The sequence below is a fragment of the Eleginops maclovinus genome, chromosome 18 (genome assembly GCF_036324505.1).
Source record: "Eleginops maclovinus isolate JMC-PN-2008 ecotype Puerto Natales chromosome 18, JC_Emac_rtc_rv5, whole genome shotgun sequence".
NCBI lineage: Eukaryota > Metazoa > Chordata > Actinopteri > Perciformes > Eleginopidae > Eleginops > Eleginops maclovinus.
Window position 1 is genome coordinate 13,223,887 of NC_086366.1, and position 24,016 is coordinate 13,247,902.

General features: G+C 39.5%; 1 protein-coding gene across 3 annotated transcripts; it reads left to right on the plus strand.

Annotated features, from left to right (window-relative positions):
* Positions 1-1,346: 1,346 nt before the first annotated feature.
* Positions 1,347-10,310, plus strand: si:dkey-202l22.6 (interferon-induced very large GTPase 1). Of its 3 annotated transcripts, XM_063907098.1 has the most exons (5): positions 1,380-1,467; positions 2,223-2,378; positions 2,512-2,633; positions 3,645-8,631; positions 8,760-10,310. In XM_063907098.1, the coding sequence occupies exons 3-5, from the start codon at positions 2,591-2,593 to the stop codon at positions 8,899-8,901; spliced, it is 5,172 nt and encodes a 1,723-aa protein (XP_063763168.1). In that variant the 5' UTR covers positions 1,380-1,467; positions 2,223-2,378; positions 2,512-2,590; the 3' UTR covers positions 8,902-10,310. The 3 variants fall into 3 exon arrangements, with proteins under 3 accessions (XP_063763171.1, XP_063763168.1, XP_063763169.1); XM_063907101.1 differs by lacking the exon at positions 2,223-2,378 and having other exon boundaries at positions 1,347-1,467; XM_063907099.1 differs by lacking the exon at positions 1,380-1,467 and having other exon boundaries at positions 2,207-2,378.
* Positions 10,311-24,016: the final 13,706 nt, after the last annotated feature.

The window sequence follows — 24,016 nt, forward strand, 5'->3', positions numbered from 1 at the left end:
GAAATAGAGATTAGAGAAGCAATAATCTTTTCCTTTGAACAACACTTATCCCTCAGGTGTGCTTTCCCCTCTCCAGCAGCAGAGGCAAGTCATGTTGGATGAAAACAAGAGGATACAATTTACAGATCATTTCATTGGGCAACATTTTATTCTTCTTCATTATCAAATCGCATGCTGACTCGTGTTGCACTGATGTGAATCAGCGGGGAGTTACCAAACAAGTTGACCTTTTGACAGATAGGGTCCCACTCTCCAAAAAGGCGTATTGATGAAGTGTTTATAAATTGTAATTAATTAAGTTTATGATATTTAGAAAACTTTTTAATCATGCTTTATAGATCAGTTGAAACCATTATCATTAACACAGTTTGAGCGACCTGGTTGTGACCTTATTATCTAGAAATTTCAACAGAATGAAAACAGTTGCTCCCCAAGGGTTTCTAAGAAATTATCTCGAAGGTGATTGGAGGAAGTGGGTTACAACAATGTGAATAAGATTTCTAGGAATAAAAGTAGTGTATGCATGACAGCAGCGATGCAGTGGTAGTAATCAGTTAAACCTTTATCTGAAGTTCTCACGACTGAGGGTTTGTGTGCGTCAATGTGTAGAGCCTAACTTCAGACCAATGATAACACTTTAGAGAGATGTCTGTTTTAAAGACAGACACTGCCTGCTTTTATCTGATTATTATCAAGAGTATGTTATACACTGCCCGGCCAAAAAAAAGGTCACAAGCCTGTGGGGGGCAGTGCTATGATCTCGGGTTGCTGCAGTTGGTCTGGTCTAGGTTCAGCAACGTTATTTGCCCAAAGAATGAGGTCAGCTGACTACCTGAATATACTGAAGGACCAGGTTATTCAATCAATGGACTTTTTCTTCCCTGATGGCACGGGCATGTTCCAAGATGACAATGCCAGGATCCATCAGGCTCAAATTGTGAAAGAGTGGTTCAGGGAGCATGAGACATAATTTTCACACATGGATTGGCCACCACAGAGTCCAGACCTGAACCCGATCGAGAATCTTTGGGATGTGCTGGAGAAGACTTTGCGCAGTGGTCTGAATCTCCCGTCATCAGTACAAGATCTTGGCAAAAAAATAATGCAAGACGGAAATGAATGTTGTGACATTGCAGAAGCTTGTGGAAACGATGCCACAGCGAATGCGTGCTGTAATCAAAGCTAAAGGCGGTCCAACGAATATCAGAGTCTGTGACCTTTTCTTTGGCCAGACAGTGTAAATTAATTTCAGCAATGATTAATGACACTAGTTTACTTTTGACAACGTGTGCGTGTGACTGATGTTTATCCTGCTGTTTAAGATTAGATAAGATTACAGGAATGTGTCTCGTCACTGAACACACAGGTATAAGAACTCTCCTGAAAGAAAAACACAACCACAGCGGTGGTGATAGAAAACATGTGAAGGATACTTCTTTACCAAGCAATTTCATGGAGGAGAGATAGGTAAGAACATAATGATTTAAGTACAAATTCTACCAAGAAACACAGGCAATGTCGCAGAGATATTGAAATATCTGCATTAGTCTTTTTGTCTTTGTAATAAATTGAGCATTTGGCCTTTTAATTTTTCATACTGTTTTATTTTGACTAACAATTGAGGACAAAAGTGGTAAAATTATCCACAATTTCACTAAAGGCTAATATCAGAGCCATGTCTAAACGATGAATAAAGTGCTGCATCAGTAGTGAAAATCTGTACTGTACTATTTAATAATCAAAGGGGGCATGTTACTGCACGAACACTATTTTTCTATTGATACTTTAAGCATACCTTATTGCTAATACTGTGTTTTTTATACTGAAGTAACTAGTAGTTTTTAGTTTATGAGTGTTTTTTATAGTGGTATGGCTAATTTTACTTACGCAAAAAAATCAGATCACATCAGCCTACCACACTGCAATAATCTAGTGTTAGCTAAAAAAAAGATAGGAAATAAGACTAGATGCTATCCAGATGTGTTTTCAGGTGAGCCTTAGCAAATGGCACCTTTATTACAAACAGCTGCACACAGTATGAGTAAATCCCAGCAATGATTCATACCCACCTCACCTTTGGAAAACAGCAAAACGTGTCTCAAAACTAAGCTAATGTTCTATGTATGTATGTTGAGGTTTCAGCGGTGTGCTTTATCTTACTGACAGTCTCCTGATCTTAAGAGCAGCCACATCATATCATATTCAGCCCATCTTGTCTCCAGTTTTATTACAGTGAAAAACAAACTGAAATAGGGAGGTGAGTCTTGCTCCAGTGAAGCATTTCACAAAGATAAAAGTGTGGACAAACCAGCCTCCTACGTACTTTCTACAATGAGCAGTCCTCTGAAACAGCAGGATTCTACAAAGTCCTATCTGTTGTAAGTAGGATAAAATCAGTTTTCACATTTACATTTGGTATCAGTGGGGCCAAAGGGGCTTGCAGGTACTTTTATCTCTGTTGTGCTTTGTTTTGTATGCCAGTAATGTTTATGTCACTCATTTTAATCGCAGGTTTCCATTGTTGGTGATGTGGCTGACCAGAGAAGAAAAAGTAATTTAAAAAGAGGAGATCAATTCAGCTGGATTTATCATGTCAGTCAAGTCTCCAAAGTGGCTGAGCATCAAAAAGAAAAGTATGTTCCCTTTTTGTTTTTCATGGGTTGCGGTAGGAGAGAAATGTTGTTCATTTTGAGGACTTTCCTATTTAAACGTACCAAAATGTTCTGTGAATTATGTAACTTCATTCATAAAAACACCTCTATATCATTTTGAATGGAGGCCGACAAGTACAAATAAGTGATAAAAATAATGACTTTCTCAATATTTGTCTTGTTCGGAACTAGCGTATGATGGTGTCAAACAAATCAAACAAACTTTGCTGCAGCTGCATTTATTGTTGAAATATATGCTTTGGTTTACAGTGCAACATATTTGCACAACAAACATGATGCCAAATTATTAGCTATCAAACTGTATTTGGAAATTCTATGCTATTAGGAAGGCAACAAAATAAAGGTTGGCAGACCAGTATAGCTTGCTCAGACAAAATGAAGTCAAACATGCAGGCCAGAAGGATGGATATTCTTCGATAAAGAACAACATTGCTGAATGCTTTCATTTGTTTACCCATTAATAATAATTGGGCACTACGGGGTAGAGTGAGGTTAAAATTATAAGATAAAAGGTAGTAATTATTTAGCTACAGGGATAACGTGCCTTTTTAGATTATAACTGTTAATGCTCTCTGTTATATACTGTATATATATATACATCTATATATATATATATACACACATAATGAATAAGAACTCAGTAGATGTTTTTATTGCATCACACGTAATCTAAATAGGCCATCCAAGTATAACAGAGAAAAAATCATATTTTTCCTATTTTCGATAAATACAAAAACAGTTTTGATAAGTGCAAAGAATCAACAGCAAAGTTTAAATAATTAAGCTTTTCTAAATATTTTCTAAAGTATAACTAGAACATTTTTACCACTTCAAGCTAAAATAAAGACTTGGATTGGATCTCTGTTCTGATCATATGACATCTTACTCCATATTTTCCCTGATACAACTATATAACCATTTACAATTTTAAAATGTATTTCATCCAAAGGCTAAATTGTTGATTTGTTTTAGAACCAGAACCTCAAAAGGACAATGCCCAGGCAGAGGTTCTCAATAACCTGGGTCTAGAGGCCTTCTGGACTACACCACTTGACCCAGCGTCTTTGTTGGACATCAGCACTTGGACTCTAGAGAAACAGGTCCCTCTTGAGCCCAAGGATCTACCAAATGCCTTTCTCCAACGCTTGTGGCTGTTTAGCAAAGATGCCAGGAGTCCTTGCTGCAAATCTCTGCATGATGTTCTGAACAATACCAACAATTCGCCTGAGAAAATAAAAAATGGTTTTGAAGAAGAAAGCCAGTGTGCCGTCAACCCCCTTGATCTAGTAACAGCAGTCTTTATGTCTGCCAACACTTTCCTTCAGCAGGAGATGACTGTGCGCATGTTGCAATGCCAGTTTGCTGTGCCCCTGGTCCTTCCAAATGTAGATCCAGAAGAAGCAAGTCGCTTCCTTCTCTGGCCTTTGAGAGGCGCTGTGAGCCAATGGAGGTCTCACTTACCGGAAAATAACAGAAAGGTCTATGGGGGGGATTTGGCAAGTACATACATGCCAGTAATTTCTTGTGTGAGGCTTGGTCACACTGGTGTCTCTAAGTCACAGGTGCTAAACAATGTAATAGGTGGACTCAGTTCTTCCTGTGACACATTTCTCCACAGGGGGATGGATGGAGGACAGCTACCCCGAAGACTCTCTAATGGCCTGGTTGAGATTGGATGGTATCTACCGACTGGTGACACTGTCAAAGATATTTTTCCTGTCCCTGTGGTCATCTCTAACCTCCGTGGTGATGCCAGTACAAATGAGAAATGCCTTAGTCTTCTATGTCAAGCGTCTTCAGCCGTGGTAGTTTTCTGTGGGAATATTAGGGAGAAAGATAAGCAACTTCTTGCATCTTGCAAGTATATGGCACACAAGCTCATATTGATTGACCTATCAGATGCTGAGAACAATGATAACAGGGTTGTGGGGTTTGCTGTTCAGAACCTTGAAGAATACATGGAGCTTCCCGGAGGATCAGTGGTGCAAGGTAGAGATTTGAGTGAAGAGGAACTGGCTATCAGGCTGTGTGGGTCCTTGAAAGATCTTTTACCAGATGAATTGAAACTTGTGACACTTGAGGCAGCAGCATCATTGGCAGAGGAGCTAGGCCTAAATGTAGATGAAGGGGCAGTCTGTAAAAAGGCAATGGCCACAGTGGAGAAAGTGTTGGAAGGTTTAGATGAGGGATCTGTTCAATTTAGAGAGAAACAGCTTCCATTGCAGGGGTCTTTGTGGAGCAAACTTGCTGAAATTGAAAAGGAGGAAAGTAAACAAAGAAAGGAAGGAAAAGAAATTGATGAACAACTGCAAAAAGAAAAGAAAGACATCTTGGTAGAGTTGAGCAGCTACAAAATGACCTCCGCAATGAAGATTTTCACAGATGCGCTTTCAGCAACAGATAAAGTGGAGAGGACCTATTTCCTTAGTTGGATGAAGCTGAGGCTTCGGCTTAATCAAATGGAAAAACAAAACAGTCCACAAGATCTATTTAAAAAGCTGAAGACAGAGAACAGAGATGGCATGCCAGAACATTATGATGACCTCCAAAATGAACTTAATGACGACACAGGTGACAGTGACAGTTTCTGCACAGATTCAACACCTGAGGAAGAAAACACTGAAGAGCAACCTCTGAATCGTGAACTGCAAGTTTCTGAGCAACAGCTTGAGCTAAGCCAAGGGTTAGTACATATTTTGCAAACATCTGCAGAAAAGAACATAGAGCTACAGTCACAACATAAAGAACATTTTGGGTCGGCAAAAGATCCAGGCAGAGAGCATCAGTTGCATAAGATGTCAAACAAGGAAGAGATTCATGGAGAAGAAGACATTTCAGATCAGGTCCTTGAAAACCCAAACTGTAATTTGGACTTTGAAGAAAATGGAACCTTCAGCTGTCAACGGAAACAGATAAATGAACCGGAGCCGACGCAAGTTGAGTCAGATTTGACTTCTTCTGCTGAACAACAAATCTGCCTAGACGTTTCCTTTGCACATCCTGCAGTCTCATGTCAACAGCTTTTAGTACCTGATCAGTCCTCGCTTGGACTTGAGCATTTTTTGCGTGAGATGGGCTTAATTTTTGAACTAACAAACATCAGTCCTGGGAGTGGGAGCCACAATGTGTTGCGTCTCCCTAGTTTAGCTACAGACCTTCTTCTATATGGGATTCCCCTTGAACTGATGGATGGAAATGCCTCAAACATCCCAATGCACTGGCTGGCATGTGTCTTTGCAGAGCTCAAACGCTGCCTACCTCAAAAACAGTGCAGGACCCGAGTGCTGACAATGCTTGGAGTACATCATTCTAGGAATGCTGAGCTTCTCTCTGAATTATTTAAGGCAACATTTCCTGAAGGAAGGAAAAGATCCACTAAAGGGTTGTACATGGCGGCCCTGCATCTCCCTGATAGGCTAAGAAAGGAAATGGAATGTGACTTCCTGCTTCTAATTGATGTAGAAGGTCTCTGCTCAGTGTCTCTAGACAACAAAAGAAATCTGCTGATCGACAATGAGATGGCCACTGTTGCCGCAGGTTTGAGTGATGTTTTATTGCAGAACATCTCTTCAAATGTCGGCACTGAGTATGAAACTTACATCACTGTCATAGTCAATGCTCTCCTACGCATCAAAGAATGTAGTTCCATGCCCATTTGCCAACTCATGGCCCAGGATGAAGGAATAAACAGCTTATTACAAGCAGCACAGTTAAGACGTGTATCAGATATGCTTCAGACTGAGACTAGGGACAGAGGAACTAACAATGCGGATGACCATTATGCAAAGACCAAAAGCTGTATCACCTGTGTCAAAGGGCCTTGGTGGAATATGTCCCTCTCTGAACCAATTGACACACAGTATAGTGAGACTCTGTTGAAGCTTAAGCAAAACCTGTTTGGTGCATTGAAGAAGTGTGCAGCTATGTCTGAAGCCACTGGTCTGCCTGAATTAATGAGCCGTTTGTGTGCTGTTTGGGATGCAGTGAAATCAGAATCATTCTCCACTGGTCTGCAAAATACTGACATAGCTTTAGCCTTCTCTTTACTGTGCACAGAGTTTTTCCAGTGGAAGGATAGTTGCCTGCAACACATGGAAAGCTGGCTTAAGGGGGCAACAGAGAAAATATTCGACACAAAGTCAAAGGCTCTGGACGCTTCAATCCAAAATAGCCTTTTGAGCAAACTGAAGGAGGAAGCCAGAGGGGAAGTCAAAACAGAGGTGGACAAGCTAAGATCCAAAGCAGATGCCTATTTGATGAAAGACAAAGTTCTTGAAATGAACACATTCAAGCCAATCCTAATGAGCAATATGGATCACCTTCAGGAGGAAGTAACTGAAGAGATGGTGCAAAGGTTGGGCACAGTCAACGAAAGCCATTGTTCTTTGACACAGTTGGAAAGATTTGAGAACTCATTGGAAAAAGAACAGGAATCTAAACTGCATGCACTAGTAGAGAACAGCAAGTCAACTAAAGTTCTCCTTCAAGATACAGAGCTGGAAGAGGAGTTTGAGGGTGTGTGGAGTAAGACGTTGTCCAACTTTGACTTTAGGCCATCAGAAACAGATGATCTTACTGAAGGAGTGACCAATATTTTGAAACATAATCTAATCCGCTGTGGTCTCCAGAAACACATGAAAAAACTTGAAGTTATCGGCCAAAAGCAAGCATCGAGCTTCCAAGTGAATGATGAGCACTTTGGATACCGCAGCAGATTAAAGCACATGTTTGAAGACAACAACAGACTGCAGAGGATAGAAGCTCAACAGCTTGCATGCAAAATCATAGAAGAATACAATCAGTTTGTAGCAGATAAGTCTAGCTTAGCAGCAGATTTCTCTGACAGCTACATTACAGAGCTGTTGGAAAGTGTTGAAAAAACCTTAAAAGAAAAATCTATGGAAATCCGATCTGCCTTTGAAGTGGATCTGAAAGTTTATCTCTGTAGCGCTGCATGCCAAGACTTCCAAAAACTACACAACCGCTATGCCAAGGACAGCGTGCTATTGACAACTATTACTGCAACCAAGAGTAAGTACATGTCAGATTTTATCTACAAGTTCAGGAAGAGAGATCAGTGCCAGAGGGTGGCTCAAGCATTTACCTCCATGGTTGTCAGACCTACAGTGTTGGACTACATTTATAGACCACTGGGAATGCAAATAGTTAAGGATATTCAAGATAAAGCCCAGCAATATCAGTCCCCACGTGCCTTTCATCAAAGCTTGCTGGAAGAACTAGTGAAGGAAGACCACTTTGAAAGCTTCCTTGAATATTTGCTCGACTATGACAAATTCAGAGTGAGGAAGATCCAGGAGATGGTGGTGGCTCATCTCTCAGAATCATCCAACCTCGGTATATGGAGGCAACAGAGACTTGGAGAAATTGTAGGGAAGATTGCGGCAGCAGTGAGCCAAACAGCAGAAGGTGCCAGTGGAGTACTAAGTAATACAAAGCCGCTACTGGAGAGAGTTTGCCTCATTGTAGAGAAAGATGGAGATGTTGATGTCATGGCCAGGCCCTGTTTGGACGGCCCTTTCTTCAGTATAACCACGGAATGGGATCGCTTTGTCACATGTCTAATGGAGTTACTGGCTGCAATGAGATTGGAACTGGCCCAGGAGTTCTCTCAAAATGTGGAGATCATTCAACTTCTTCAGTGCCTCATAATTCAGCCCCAAGATGTCTTGTTTGAAAGAGTAAGAGGCTGCGATCAGCACTGTCCTCTCTGCAGAGCCCCCTGTGAGCTGCACGAGATGAGGCATGAGTTTCACAAGGCTCTGCTCCACAGGCCAGAAGACATGTTGCCCCATGACACATGTATGACGGAGGGAAACCCAGACATGAGGAAGGAAAAACAAGACATATCTGTAACATGTAGCAGCCTTGATTCCCTCTACCCAGACTGGAGCATCTCCCATGAGGACCCAAACACTGCAATCCCATGTGCTTATTGGAGGTACTATGATGTTTATTAACGTTCAAATAACACTTGGTTTTATTTCTCTTTATTCGCACCGTAAAATAGACATTTTTAGATGCAAGTGTATTTTAAATGAGCTGAGCTGAATATTCCATAATTTACAGGTATGTGTGGGCAAGGTTCAATGAGAGCTTTGCAAAGGAATACAATCAGGAGCCAGCAAATATTCCTGATGAATGGAAGGAGATTACTGAGGAAGCGGCACTGGACAGTCTGAAGGAGGCCTTCTTCACTGGACAATGCTGATATTACGACTGCTCTGTGCTGTACACTCTTATCATATGATGCACAACATTTTATTAACTAAGTTCAGGTTTTATTTGGTGTGTAAGTATTTTATACCTAACAAGGATGATGATGTTTTTATAATAGTGGACAGAAAATCAAGTAAATGGACCGTTGATTCCAAACACTGAAAATAACTGGTGATCTTGTTCTTGAATTTTATTTTTTTTATCATTTACTTAACAAGATAGTGTTCCATAAAATACGCCTTCAAAATATCACTTTTCACTATTGATCACTATCACTTTGATCCAATGACTCCTGACCTGACAAGACAGTGTGTCTCCTTTGTTTTAAAATGACTTACTAGATACAGTATATCTTTACATTTTAGTATCTTTACATGTTTTAAACACATCATGTTGTGACTTCAAGGTAACATTAAATATATTGCAAAATTCAAATAAAACATAAACAATTAGAAAATAAGTGAAAGTATTAAAATAACAACAAAATAAAAACACGGTGCCGTTTGTATTTCCTCGTTGCTGCATTTGAAGTGAAACTGTGATGAAGGAATCCCTCACAGCTCAGTGCTGAGATTTAAGAGCAGGGTTTAATGTTTTTATTTCTAAACTAACATGCTACCCAATGTGTCTATTCACCTATCTACTTATCTATTTAGCTATTCTACTTGTACAATATGTTTTTATTCAATACTATTCAATGTTTAACTGCAATATGTACAACAGCAAACATATGAACAACTGCATTATTCCTGACAAAACTGCTTTTCTGAGCAATACAGTAAACAACATTGAAAGTGACAGTGACCTACAGTTACTGGACAGAGCTCTTAACATAGGTGAAGCCTGGCAGTAAAGGTGCCTCTGCTCTTTCCCGCTAATTCAGTACAACCACGTGACAGCAAGGATCTCAGGCTGTATGTGAAGGCTTAAAAGCTCAATAATAGGTGCCAGGCTGGCAGCCAGGTAACAAAGTGCTTTGAGAAAGTGTTAAATGTACCGGCCACTGTATTTTGCCACTTGCTATTTATTGATGTGCAGTTCAAATACAGATATTTAAGTTCTGTCTATTTATTAGCACTCCTTCTTTATGTCAAAATAGCTGAATCACTCATGCATTACACACAAACAAGCACACCCGTCTTTTATTTATGTACATGAATATGTAAAATAATAATAATGAAATAATGTCATATATATTATTGTCCATAAGTATATAAAAGGAATAAATGTCTGTATAGTATTTATCTAAGAGGGTGTAAATGGCTGGTGATGTGTTTTTGACACACGGTTCAGCTTAAATGGCGCCTTGGTGTATTCATTTTTGTTCGATTTTTATGTATGTGAATGCAAATTCCTCGTATGCGTTAACCTTCTTGGCAATAAACCTGTTTCTGTTTCTGATTGTGATTCTGATTCTGATACTGATTTCTCTGCTAAGGGATTTATGAAGGTGCCAGCATTCAAATTTCTCCCTGAAACACTTACACGCTTTCAGTAACAACCTCACAGTTCAGGTATTAGAGTAAAAGAAGTTTTCATGGTCAAGACTCATAGTAATTATCACATACAGGCAAACAAGCAGACATATCCACCAGGGTGCTTGCGGCAGAAGGAAGGATAATAAGGCAGGAAGCAGGTCTAACACACAACAAATCAGGCAGATAACTAGCAACAGTTTCAGGCTAGAACATAAACAGCACAATGGAGACAAATATAGAGTCACCAAAGGTCATCTAAAGTTGCCTTCATGTATGCTAATATTGTATAATGAGAATTGAGGTCAGAGTTTTTACTGGGAATTTGCAAATCTTGAAGGAAATTAGATTTTCCATCCATCCATTCATCCATCACCTCCCGCTTTTCCGCCAGGGTCGCGGAGGTAACAGCTCCAGCAGAGAGCCCCAAACTTTCCTTTCCCTGGCCACATCAACCAGCTCTGACTGGGGGATTCCAAGACGCTCCCAGGCCAGAGAAGAGCTATAATCCCTCCACCTGGTGTTTTTTCAGCTGGACGTGCCTGGAACACCTCCCTAGGGAGGCGCCCAGGTGGCATCCTCACTAGGTGCCCGAACCACCTCAACTGGCTCCTTTCAACGCGAAGGAGCAGCGGTTCTACGCCGAGTCCCTCCCGGATGACTGAACTTCTTACCTTATCCCTAAGGGAGATGCCAGCCACCCTGCGGAGAAATGCCATTTCGGCCGCTGGTATCCGCGATCTCGTTCTTTCGGTCATGACCCATCCTTCATGACCATAGGTGAGGGTAGGAATGAAGATGGCCCGGTAGACAGAGAGCTTGCCTTCTGGCTCAGCTTTCTTTTCGTCACAACGGTGCGGTAAAGTGACTGCAGTACCGCTCCCGCTGCTCCGATTCTCCGGCCCATCTCACGCTCCATTGTTCCCTCACTCGAGAACAAGACCCCGAGATACTTGAACTCCTTCACTTGGGGTAAGGCCTCATTCCCTACCTGGAGTGGACAGTCCATCGGTTTCCTGCTGAGAACCATGGCTTCAGATTTGGAGGTGCTGATCCTCATCCCAGCCGCTTCACACTCGGCCGCGAACCGATCCAGTGAGTGCTGAAGGTCACAGACTGATGAAGCCATTAAGACCACTTCATCTGCAAAAAGCAGTGGTGCAATCCTTAGCCCACCGAACTGCAGACCCCTCCCCCACGGCTACGCCTAGAAATCCTGTCCATGAATATCACAACCAGGATTGGTGACAAAGCGCAGCCCTGGCGGAGGCCAACCCTCACCGGAAATCAGTCCGGACTACCGAGGTGCTACCGAGGACCCGGACACAGCTCTCGCTTTGAGAGTACAGAGACGGGATGGCCCTGAGTAGAGACCCCCTCACCCCATACTCCCGCTGCACCACCCACAGTATTTCCCTGGGAACCCGGTCATACGCCTTCTCCAAATCCACAAAGCACATGTAGACCGGATGAGCGTACTCCCAGGCCCCCTCCAGGATCCTTGCGAGAGTGAAAAGCTGGTCCGTCGTTCCACAACCAGGACGAAAACCGCATTGTTCCTCTTCAATCTGAGGTTCGACAGAAACTTAGGTTTTCAGGATGTTTAATTTTTTACAAAATGAATATACAAACATGCATGCTCCAAATCCCACAACTGTCATAGTGAAATATTGAAGTACTGATATACTGACCTCCTTGAAATGCCATTATAACATTCCTGCAGTGAATCTTTCATGATTATAATTTTCAGTTTCTGTTAAAACTGTTTGAGGGACTTGGTGATTCAACTGTATCGTTATGTTTTATTTCTGGGTAGGCCATTATTGGCTATTTCTTCAAATTGATACATAAAAAACCATGCAACAAGCAGCAGCAAAAATCAAATCGGCAGTTCTTAATTTTGTTTCAATTGGGAGACAGTTGTCACTAGAGAAAACATCACCATCACTTTCAGGTACACGTCTTCATTAAGCCTGTAAATACGGATGTTTATGCATTACTGGCATCTCATTTGACTCATTTTATTATTTTCTTGCCTACAGACACAGACAGGGGATGTACAAACACAAAAGTACACAGATAATGGAGGTGGCGTGTAAACTATGGACCGCAGAGCAATTAATTATGTATAATCAATCATTCATCTGCAATGAAGAGCACTAGGAGTGTGTCACCTCAAGAGTGATAAAGGGAAAAGGGATTTTCACAAATGCACCATTTGCATTTAGGATTATGCGTATACATTTGACCAGACTACCACGTTTCCTGAATGGTAAGATCTTCATATATCTATTTTTAATTTACAAGGAGCAGTTTGTTGTTGTTTTTAAACTCTACATGCTAGTACAATCAGTGCCTTCATTTAGAGCTCTGTTTGAATCATATCAGATCTGTGCTGCCCTATTTGTCTATTCTTCAAAGTTATTTAGGGTATAACTCTAGATCCTGGATAAAAAGTACCTGAGTCTGTTTATCTTATTCCTCAAATTGGTTTAAAAGTGACATTAATAGGAGGCCCAATTATCTTTAAGGTGTTCTGAGCTGTGATAAATGTTCAACACGACTCTGTCTTTAATAGTCAGCCAACTGTGACCACACGCTGCCCGTCGTACACAGCTATAACATTCTTAGCCTGGTAAGACCGAGGGAATAGCCTGATTACACATCAGCCTACCATCCTGAAAATAGCAAGACCTGCCTGCTAATTTTCTTTTCAAATGAAAATGTATAGAAACAAATAGCTCCCCAGAAGGTAGAAAGAAAACATGTTTTTCTGTAGCTTACTGGGATTGTCAATTGCAGTGTGAAGCATACACAGTATAGTACAATGTCAATACAGTGAAAAAACATGCATCATTCTTCACATTTTAACACAATATGATGCCAGGCCTTTCAATAAGTAGTGAATCAATAGACATTCAGATTGTGCATCTTGTGACAGTGGGAGTCACTTGTCTATAAGGGTAAACCAGTGAGGGACAAATCTCCACAAATAGATACAAAAAGAAATCTACTTAATCTGCAGGACTCCAGCTGTGATAAAGCCTATGAATTGAAAGTGGACCACAATTTTCTAGCAGCAAGGAACACTAATTTAAAATGTCAGGATATTGCAAACATACCTGCGATGTCAGATCTTTTAAATTGAGAAAACTTGTAGTGCCTGTGTAGTGTTTCACCAGGAAGCAACAACTCCTTAAAACAAGACAAATATGATTAGGCAGTGTAAGATGAGGCCATGTGTGAGATCTTCCATCCAGTCGCTGCCATACTAGACAAGAACAAACCGCAGTGGACAGTGCCAGAGCTAATAGAAGCATTTGAAAGCAGAATAATTCACCATCTAACTATGTCCTGCTCATGATGTAGGACAGGTCCCTGCTTATTCTGTCCCCAGCTGGCTCCATCACTCACTTTTTGCATGAACATTTTCAGCAGATAGCAGCAATTCATATTTGATAACCTATCAGTATTTATATATAATGATGGGGAAACATTCAAATTTGGCTAAGTTAAACAACATGCACAAGATATTATCTGGGAAAATCAGCCTGACAATAATTTCCAAACATGTTGATGTTGGTCACCATCAGGGAAATGAGTGCATCATGGTAATGCACCCTTGAAGAAACACCAAGAGAGAGTGTTACCATCGTTCTATGAACCTGGCATTGGTGAAAGTGATTAAATATTTGCCTGGAGTTTTATGTACAGAAGTTGCTGTTGTGTGTGATTCATGCACGGTTACACAGCTTGAAGAAGGAAAGTTATTTTTACTGAAATCGTTTCTACTAGAATGAAATAAAATTCCTGTTAAATGGAGCTCAGATGAGAACTTCTTCTTTTTGTATTTCGCTGCTGCAATCAAAAAACGTCCCAGTTTGGGATAAATAAAGTATTTCTAATTCTGATTCTGATTCTGATTCTGATTGAGAACTCGCCTTCTTTCTTTTGGTGGTTGTACTGGTCTATGTACTGTTTGTACTGCTGTGCTGCAATGCTGTCACACTAACCACAGGGAGTAAAGAGAAACATACTCTGAAACAGCCATTTCACATCACCCCTAGGACTAGGGTTAGGCTTGGCCAGCTGTGGATTTGCATATCACTGTGTCACTTTAATGAGGAGGGTGGATTCCAAGCATTACATCTAAATACATTAACACAGAATATTGATCTAAAGTATAGGTACATTTAAATTATATTTTTGAATCACTGATAGATATTTTTGTTGTCTTGTCTTTCTTCCTGCGTTATTTCCACATATAGCACTGCATTCTTGTGGTTCATGCTTGTTGCCATTATCAACAGATGTATCCTTCTTTTCCCTCGACAGTAAACACACCACTTCTCTGCTTGCACTTCAACCACTAATCCTCTTAACATGGTCACCTCCCTTCGTTTCCCTCCATTTTCCCTATAGTGTTTCTTTTCTGGAGGGTGACTACAGACAGATGGAGGTCAGAACTAATCTGCCATGACTGTTTGTTACTTAATGTGTCCTTCAGGGACATCAAATCAAAGTGATGACAGACTGACGTTTAGCAAGGCAAATGTGCTACAGCCACAAAACCTAAGAGTTCAGTGACAATCAAACTCAAACATACTGTAAAATAACCTGGTTTAGTTATGTAACTTTAGATGTAAGGAGCAGCTTCAGTCCCTTCAGGGCAACATAAGGAAATCACAATTAAACTCATTTATTTAATACTACTATACAGTATATATTTAGTTTTTAAGACACTTCTATGTCACATTTCTCCGAAATATTTAACACACCTGTAAAAATGTTAAATAAAAGGCAGATAATACCTCAGTACTTGAACGCTCACTCACACTCGTACAGCAGATAAAAGAGGTCACCATTATTACTATTCAGTCCAAGGGGCCAGACATTACTTTAGGAGTAACTCAGTGCATGTAAATAAATCAAACATTTTCAAACAACCAAACCTATGTTTATTTACTTTTCATTGAGTGAGTTTATTTTTTACCTTTGGACTAAGTGCTGCTTTGGTCCTGCAGCTGGAAATCTTACTTATACTTACTAACTGTGCCATCTCAGCCCCCTTTTATCTTCAGGTTCTCCACAGTGGCTCGCAAATCAAACATTCAGTTTTCTTTCAGGCTCTTACAAAAAGACCTGCATGCTCAGAGCTCTCATGCATTTGAAAGGATAGTGTGCTTTATTGAGTGGTCCTTCTCATATTGAATTGATGTGGGGTAAATTGGTTGTTGTAGAATGGAGTAGATATCTGAGCTCAAGTGACAGATCCTCCTCATGCATTCAACAATAGCGATATGGAGCAACCTTCAGCAGAAAGAGGGGGAGAGAAAGAGAAAGGAGGAACTGAGTAGCTGTCAATGTGCCAGCAGGGGTTCCTCTGAGAAGCCATCACAATACAAAGGGCACTACAAAGATATGCATCAGTAGAGGAGTGAAAGCACAAGTGCTTGGTGTACACAACCTCAGAGCTTCACATATGTGACTGTAAATGATTTGTAAAGCTGTACTTTTTGTTGCAGAGGCAGCAAGTGTATTTGAGCTGAAGTCTTGCTCCTACATTTAAGTATGCATCTTCAATTATTTTTTCTTTGTGATGTACAGAGCTTTTTCCCTTCAGAAAACAAAGTTAATACAACTATGTCAGATTTTGTTATGGTTACTCGTTTTTTCTGTCATTCCTTTTCAGGTGTTGAAGAATTGGCAGGCAATCAGGCTGGCATTCAGCAAATAATGCAAAAGAGATTGCCCTCTCCCGCAAGGGCAAATAATAGGTCTCTGCACAGCTCTTCACAGCACATTGTAAGGGATTCATGCAAAAGTGTGTGTTTTTGTGTGTGTAGACGTGTGAATGTGTGTGGCTGCGGGCAAAGTAAAGGATAGGTGGGAGGGGGAACCGTTTATGAGGATTTCAGGGAGAGAGGTTATGTGGTTCCAGTTTTTCTCCCTCCCTCTGTTAGTCTCACTCAGTGCTGAGAGAGAAGACACCATTCCTGTCTGACTCCTCATTACCCTGCGTGTTTCTATATATAACCTGACGGAAAGCTTTTCTGACTATTCATGTAAGATTTGTAACTAAAGAAAAGGAAGGAAAAAACAAAGGCGACAGAAAAAAGAAGAAAAAAAAGCTAATTTTCTCAACTGGGGTGACACCACATCGGGATATTCTCAAGAGCGCACATTTTATGATATTTATGCAAATATCTGCACAGGTAAGATACTCCATCTATATTCTCCAATTAACTGCATGAATTAGGAGTTAAGAAGATGATGCTGATCTCAATAGTATGCTTTATGATAAATTCTTTTCAAAAAGTGACCCTTAACTTATAGTGTGCAAGCACTTTTATGTGTTTACTGATTTACCAACAAATGATAATAATTTTGCTCTGATTGCAATCAAAATATAGCCATGATTTTATGCATCTGGTGTGTTTCTATTATCACTAAAATTGCAATGCCTCACCTTGCTCACAGGCAGTATATTCAATCTTAACCTTTTATGTATAATTCAATGTGTTCTGATTGCAAGAAGTTACAATATTGTGAATGCAATCTATTGACATTTCAGGTTATTCACAAGAATCATCATATGCGAAAGTTTTGTTGTGCAGGGGCTGGAGAACCTGAATTAAACCTTAATCAAATGAATTGCAAATAGCAGCATTCGTAGACTTTACATACAATGAAATAAATAGCACTGAAAAATAATGAAAAGCATTTACACAATGATACCAGGTACATTGATAGGGCATGAACATGCACACTGCGGTGTCTCCCATACATTGAATGCATCTGGGTAGCATACTCGTTCCCCAGATATTTTATAAATGGTGTTGGTGAATATAATTCTCTGAAAGAAAAGTGTACCCTTCCAAAAGCTCAAGTACATTTTTCTTTGGCATGTTCTTTTTCAGACAATTTCCTACGAAAGATGTCATTTGAAAAGTTAGAATTGAATTGCTTCTGGTAATCTGTGGCACTCAGCATCTGTGTGCATCCTGTCAGGGTGAATGAAGACCAAAAGGGGGCACTGCCAGATTAGTGGAGCTGAAGGCTGAACATCAAGCCATTATCAGCTCTGAAAATCAAATCTGGAAGACAAACAAGAACACAGCCATCAGGAAAAGAATAACACTGCTGAAGCATTGTGCATTAACATGTCAACAAAACTCTGGGGAAGCATAACTTGTATATCTTTAAGGACATGCATTAATATACACTCCCACTGCTGTTTAATCTAACACAGCTAACCTTAAGCCCTTTTGCGTTCTTTTTTTCTACTCAGTTCACTTGTCCAATTGTGTGCGTCTCAAATTGTGATGGGTTGTTTCTTGGCAGAGTCGATGCTATTAGAGTGGCTTTGACCTGTCTTAATGAAAGGGTCAGCAGAAGATAATAACATTTAGCCAGCAGTTGATCATTAGCCCTGCAGATTGGGGGGGAAAAAAATCTTGCTGCAGTGTGAAATGTCCTGTACTCACTTTAAAACACCCACAAAACATCTCAGCTGTGGAGTGTGTCATGTTGAGTGACAATAATGTGTTACCCAATGTTAAAAAGAGCAACAACTATTGTCCTGTTGTGTCTGATAAATCATATGCATCATACATACATCAACCTATCATCTTAGGAGTTAAAACTCTTTTAATTAATAGGAATTTGATTATCGATTCTGTTTAGTTTTAGTATTAGTGGGTCTGAGTGTTTATCCATTCCCTTATTAATTGCCAACACCCAGTTCAAATGTTCAACATTTCACAAATGTGTAGGTTCTACCATCCATTCACATGGCTGATCACAGAAATAAATTCAAATAGACGAAACCTCTAACTACCGGAGACATCATAACAGGAGCAAAGATGGTGAGCAGGTGACGCAGTAAACAGTGAGAAACTCCGTACGGGGTTGAGGTGATAGATAGTACACAAAACACAAGTCTGTCCCCCAGGAGGCAGGTGTTTGTGTTCTGTGCTGCCTAAAAAAAAAATGCATTAGGATAGGTAATGTAATTGTCTTTCAGCGTCCTTGTGATATCATCATGCAGGATAAACACAGTGCGAAAGAGGGATAGTTAATGAGAGGGACTATCATTAGAAATATGCACACTAAAAAGTCTTAGGATATTAGAATTAGTTAAATCATTTCCTTCATTAGTTTTATGCAACAATGGAACATGGAAAGCAATATCTCTTTATTTATCCCATATAATGTGCAAACAAATTGATATCATATCCACATGCCAAACATTTCACAGAGGCACTTTTGTCATCTTTGTTTCTTAAATTAAATTACGTTTTGGGATGTTTCTTTCTCTATGCTAAGACTCCTCCTTGTTATAAATTCCCAGGAGAGTAGACGCAGAGTTGGAAGACATGGCACATTTGTTTATGTATGCACAACTGACAGAAAAACATGCCGGCATAGGTGAAAATAATTGAAAAGCTAAGGGCCGTACTATTCCAGTCTCAACTGCAACAGGTTTCTGTTTTCCTCTCTAGCAATAATGCAGAATGAAAAGGACCTGGCCTCAATCATTTTCAATTTCAATAATGAACCAAATGCATGTTCAATTTAAATAATGAGGTGCACCATTAAGTCATCTCATCAGAATTTCATATGATGAAATTCAACCTCATGTGTGTAGCCTCTGCCCTTAGCTCTCTTTGGATGCCTTAGAAGTCTAAGAATGATGGAAATGCAAAACTGATACGAACTGCATGGGTTAGGAAATGTCATGTGGAGTCAGAGAGAGCAAATAATGAGCACATGTAAGGACAGCAAAAGGGAGGAGAGAAAATAGATTTAGAGAGTCGTCTAGAGTCGTTCTTCCTGTTTAGCATTTTGAGAGCTCTCAATTCTCATCACGATTCATGAATTAGTCTGGAAGGTTTCCACAAAAGCCATGGCAACAGCGTTACTAGGCATACATGAATTTCTTCTAAGCTGTCAGATAATGTAGACGCCGTGAGACCAGATGGGATCAGAAAACATATTCCTGCTGTTAATCATGGACCTGTGCATAGCAAATGAGAAACCGATGACAGAATGCAGCCTGCCACTGAGTGATGCAAAACTAAAGTGGGGAGTGCTGCTGAGCAGGTAATAGTTAGGTTAGGATGGTTTGATATTGAATCGCTGGAGTGGATCCATCTGTTTAAGATTTTATCAACCATCTGAATTATTTATTATTTATGTATTATTATCTATTCGCATAATGATGGGATGGAAAACCTTGGTTGGCCTTTCACCACCTTTCTTAACCAGGTTTATTGTGGTGTAGACAGGCCACTAGTTAAAAAAGCCAAAAACCTTTACCAATGTTTAGTCTAACAAACTTAGCATTATTCAGACTTATGATAATCATAACCCTGCTTTTAGTGAGAACATTTTCAGAAATCTTTCTGTTCCATTGATAAAAAGGAGAAACACACATACAATGCTTTAAAGGTGCACTGTGTAGAATGTGACCAGAATGGATACTGCAACTATGCTGCTCTTTGAAACTGTGCTGCATGTTGCCAAATTTAACCTTTTCATGAATATATACTAAATAATAAACCAATATTTACTAGTTTAACCAAAGTACAGTAAGGTTTGCAGCTGAAAATGCCTATTTTTGGAAATTCAAAATGGCGGACCACGGAGAAGATCCCCTTTTTCATGTATGAAAAGTGCAATTTCCCCAGTCATAATGAATACTTAGAATTTGGTGGTGGTGGTAAGTATTCATGAAAAAGGTAACATTTGTGAATGGGCAGCGTAAATTCTGGAAATAAACTACTAAAAATCTTACGCGGTGCACCTTTAATGTATCATTGGTAAGCGATTATTTTGAAAACTAGCAATAAGTAAGTATGTTAGTACAACCTGATAAATGCTGTAAACACAGCGGTTTGATGTGTTTTTATTCATCCTAGTAAAAAAAAAAAAAAAGTATGAATTTAGCCTTTTTACTATACATTGTAAAAATACACTATAAAGCACTTCTTATCTAACTATGTATAGAATCAAGTTAATGTTAATAGAATAATCCAATTAAATTATAAAGGTATTCTGCATTTCAGTAATTTATCTTCAGATTTTCCTCCACAAAAAAGGAAACGATGACAATATGGTTTATCATTCCCTTCAATATTGTGAATCATATCAAAATTGCAATATCAAAGCCCATGCCTGAGGTTTAACCTCCACCAGGAGAGTCTGGTCAGGGAAAGAATGACTCGTCTCAAAACATAAAAACAAGACAAAACACTTTAAATTGACCCAGATTCCTTTCTGAATAGGCAACTGGGCAAGCAGGAATATTAATGACTCATAACAAATTGCAAACTGCTGTTTCTGAATGTGACGGAGAAAAAACAAATCAGGTTGTGACTCTTACACAAAACACAGAGGGAAGCTGACTCTTTGTTTGGCATAATGCCCCCCCTTGGAGACATTGCACACAGTGTTCTCAGTGAACTATGAAACTGGTACGCGGTATTGGCTTTTAGTTGTGTAACAATAGCTAGATGTGTGAAGCACAGTCTGGCTCAGGTCTCCCTAATGAAGGCATGAATGCTCACAATTGGTGCATGTGGCATTTCAAGATTCAAAATTCAAGATTTAAGAAGCTTTATTTATCCCGAGGGAAATTGCTGTGCAACAGTTGCAGTACAAAAGTGGGAAAGTAATACAAAGTGAGAGGTAAAATCAAACTAACATAAAATTAAGTAAGTAAATGCAACAAAATTACAGTTAATAAGTAGGTATATACAATATACACAATACACACTCTGCAATTTAGCAGCATATATAAAAATAAAATAAGTATAAACTAAATAAAGTGATACAGTGGAATTGGATAAAGTGACATTTTGGCCTCAGGACACAGTGTCTCCACTGTTCCTCTGACCTGAGGTAGATGAGTTAAACAGTCTGATGGCCACAGGAAGGAAGGACTTCATCTGGCATTCTGTGTTACATCGGGGGGAAATGTGTCTGTTGCTGAAGGTGCTTCTGTACGAGGTTAGCACCTGGTGGAGAGGGTGAGCGTTGTTGTCCAGGATACTATGCAGTTTACTCAGCATCCTCCTCTCAGACACCACCAACAAAGAGTCCAGTTGGACCCCCAGGACTGAGCCAGCCTTCCTGATGATCCTGCTGATCTTGTTGGCGTCTGCTACTCTCAGCCTGCTGCCCCAGCACACGACACCAAAGAAGATGGTTTAACGCACTGCAGAAGTCAAAGAACATGACTCTTACAGTGCTTTCCGGTCTGTCCAGATGGGCGCAGGCATTTTCAGTTTTTAAGTTGCTCTTAATCATATTGCATTTTTCTGATGATTTCTAGAAATCTTAAAACTATTTAAAAAGGGTCCTCTAAGTGATACTTCTCCCAAATATCACACAGGTGAAGTATTATTCACCTTTTTATTGTCCAACAATAATCTAATTTCAACCAGGATATGCTGCTTTAAGTATCACTCTATTCTGTGCCGATTCTACGCATATAAAAACAGGACATGCTTTTAACCTTCATTACAGTATGTGCTTAATGCAGAAGGGCAAATCAGCAAGTCATTATCTGTTTAGACACAGCAGGACACGATCTGTTCTGGACAAAGTAAACATATCAGTTTGGTCCTCCAGAAACATTTTTAGGTTGTTCATGTGCTGGTGAAAACCTGCAACATCGGACAGAAGAGTTTGTAGCGTAACAGGATTGCATTCAGGAACTTTCTCGAGACTTTTCAATCAATATCTACTTTCAACTGCATTTTCACACAGACCTTTAAAAACAAATATAAAAAATCCTCCAGGAGAGAGCAAATCTATTTGTCAATTTTTTTTTTAAAAGAAAGAGAAGTTGACATTAACAAAAGGACTGAAACACATCAGACATTTTTTTGAAGTGCAAGCAGGGATTTACTCAGAGGACAGAGGCAGTTGTTTTAAGCATAAACTGCCAAAGCTTAAAGGTCAGAGATTGATGGAAAACAGCTACTTCAAGGCCGCTGCATGAAAATGTGCTTCACATGTGGTGAATAAAAAAGACAATCCTACTGCGTAACATATCCATCAAACAATCTGTTTAAGATAGGCACTGTTCCACTAGCTCCTGTGTATATTTCTCTAGATGTGAAACATGTTCTTACGGTTCATGTTCTGTCCGTGCTGGTAGAGTTTAAGCAAACAATTCTAAAGAAGACTAAGATGGCTTTTTATTTGTTAGCATTCAACAAACAACTCATTAGGTGCTTGATTGGAGAGATGTAAGGGCTGCATGGCAGTTGGAGTAACCAGCCTTGTTTTTGTTAAAAGCTGATGTTTTGAAATCTTTACTTACCAAAGTAAATATAAAACATTTTCACTTGAAGGGAAAGCTCAGTTGGTATTGTTTTCAGTAGGGAGTCTGTGTGTGTGTGTGTGTGTGTGTGTGTGTGTGTGTGTGTGTGTGTGTGTGTGTGTGTGTGTGTGTGTGTGTGTGTGTGTGTGTCATTCTCACCAAATGTGCTTCTGAAAACACTTAATGTAACATCACAGAGGTCATTTTGAGTAATAGCACAAGAGTTTATACATTTGTCTGAGCACAGATTTTGTCACTGGGAAAGTCTGTTACAGTGCAAGATGCCGTCACAAGACTTCACAATATGTATTTAAGATGCAACTAGTCGCCCCACTTTATACTCATATGCCCCTGACATAATTTGGCATCACAATACTTAACACATTTGAATTTAAGAGGAAAATGAAGACAGTTTTAGTAGATGGCCAGATGGATAGTTATAAATGTTATAAATTATGCCTTTCCTTTTTTGGATAAAAGTTGATATGCATAGAGTTGAAATATTAACCAGCCAAAACTGGTTTTGTTTTCATGCTTCTCATTTGGCAGCATTGCTGTTGTGATAAGATCATAGTGTTTGTTCAGCATAAAGTAACAATAGTATTAAAATACTAATCTACTTAAATGATTAATTGCAAAACAAAATCATTTTAGCATTTCAAGTTAGTGAAAAATACTAGAACTCAGTTCAAAATTCTTGACAATTCAATACCAAATTTGTTTAAGATTGTCCCGCTGAATTACCCTCTCAGCTCTCTCAAGGCAAAGGAACACAGTTGCGTATGGTCTTATGTATGATACATCCTCACAAAGCACTAGGGCACAAAAAAAAGGAAATCATCTCTGATGACCCTCCAGACAAGTAAGTAAATCTTAAAAGCATTCATTATGAGAAGTCATTTATGCTCAAACACAGCTTTTCCTCGCATATTAAAAGTCTGCCTGTAGAATTCACCTTTTTCCAGAACAGTTTCATTATTTAAACTCAAATAAACAGCATCTGCAAGCAGAGGAATAAACATAACTAATTATATATATATTATATATATATATATTATATGAAACGAAGCTAGAGGATAACAAATATTCCCCCTACATACGGATTTTGTGTCATTGCTAACTGTCATATCAAAATAGTCACTTTCAGAGCATTTCTTTCCTGACTTTTGGATAAAAACAATACTTTTCCTGACATATTTACTCACAGCGGTGAGTCATACAAAAGCTGAAAGGCCTCAGACCAAACACCAGGGGTTTTAAAGATTATTAGAAGGATCAATACCAGTCTCAAATCTAAA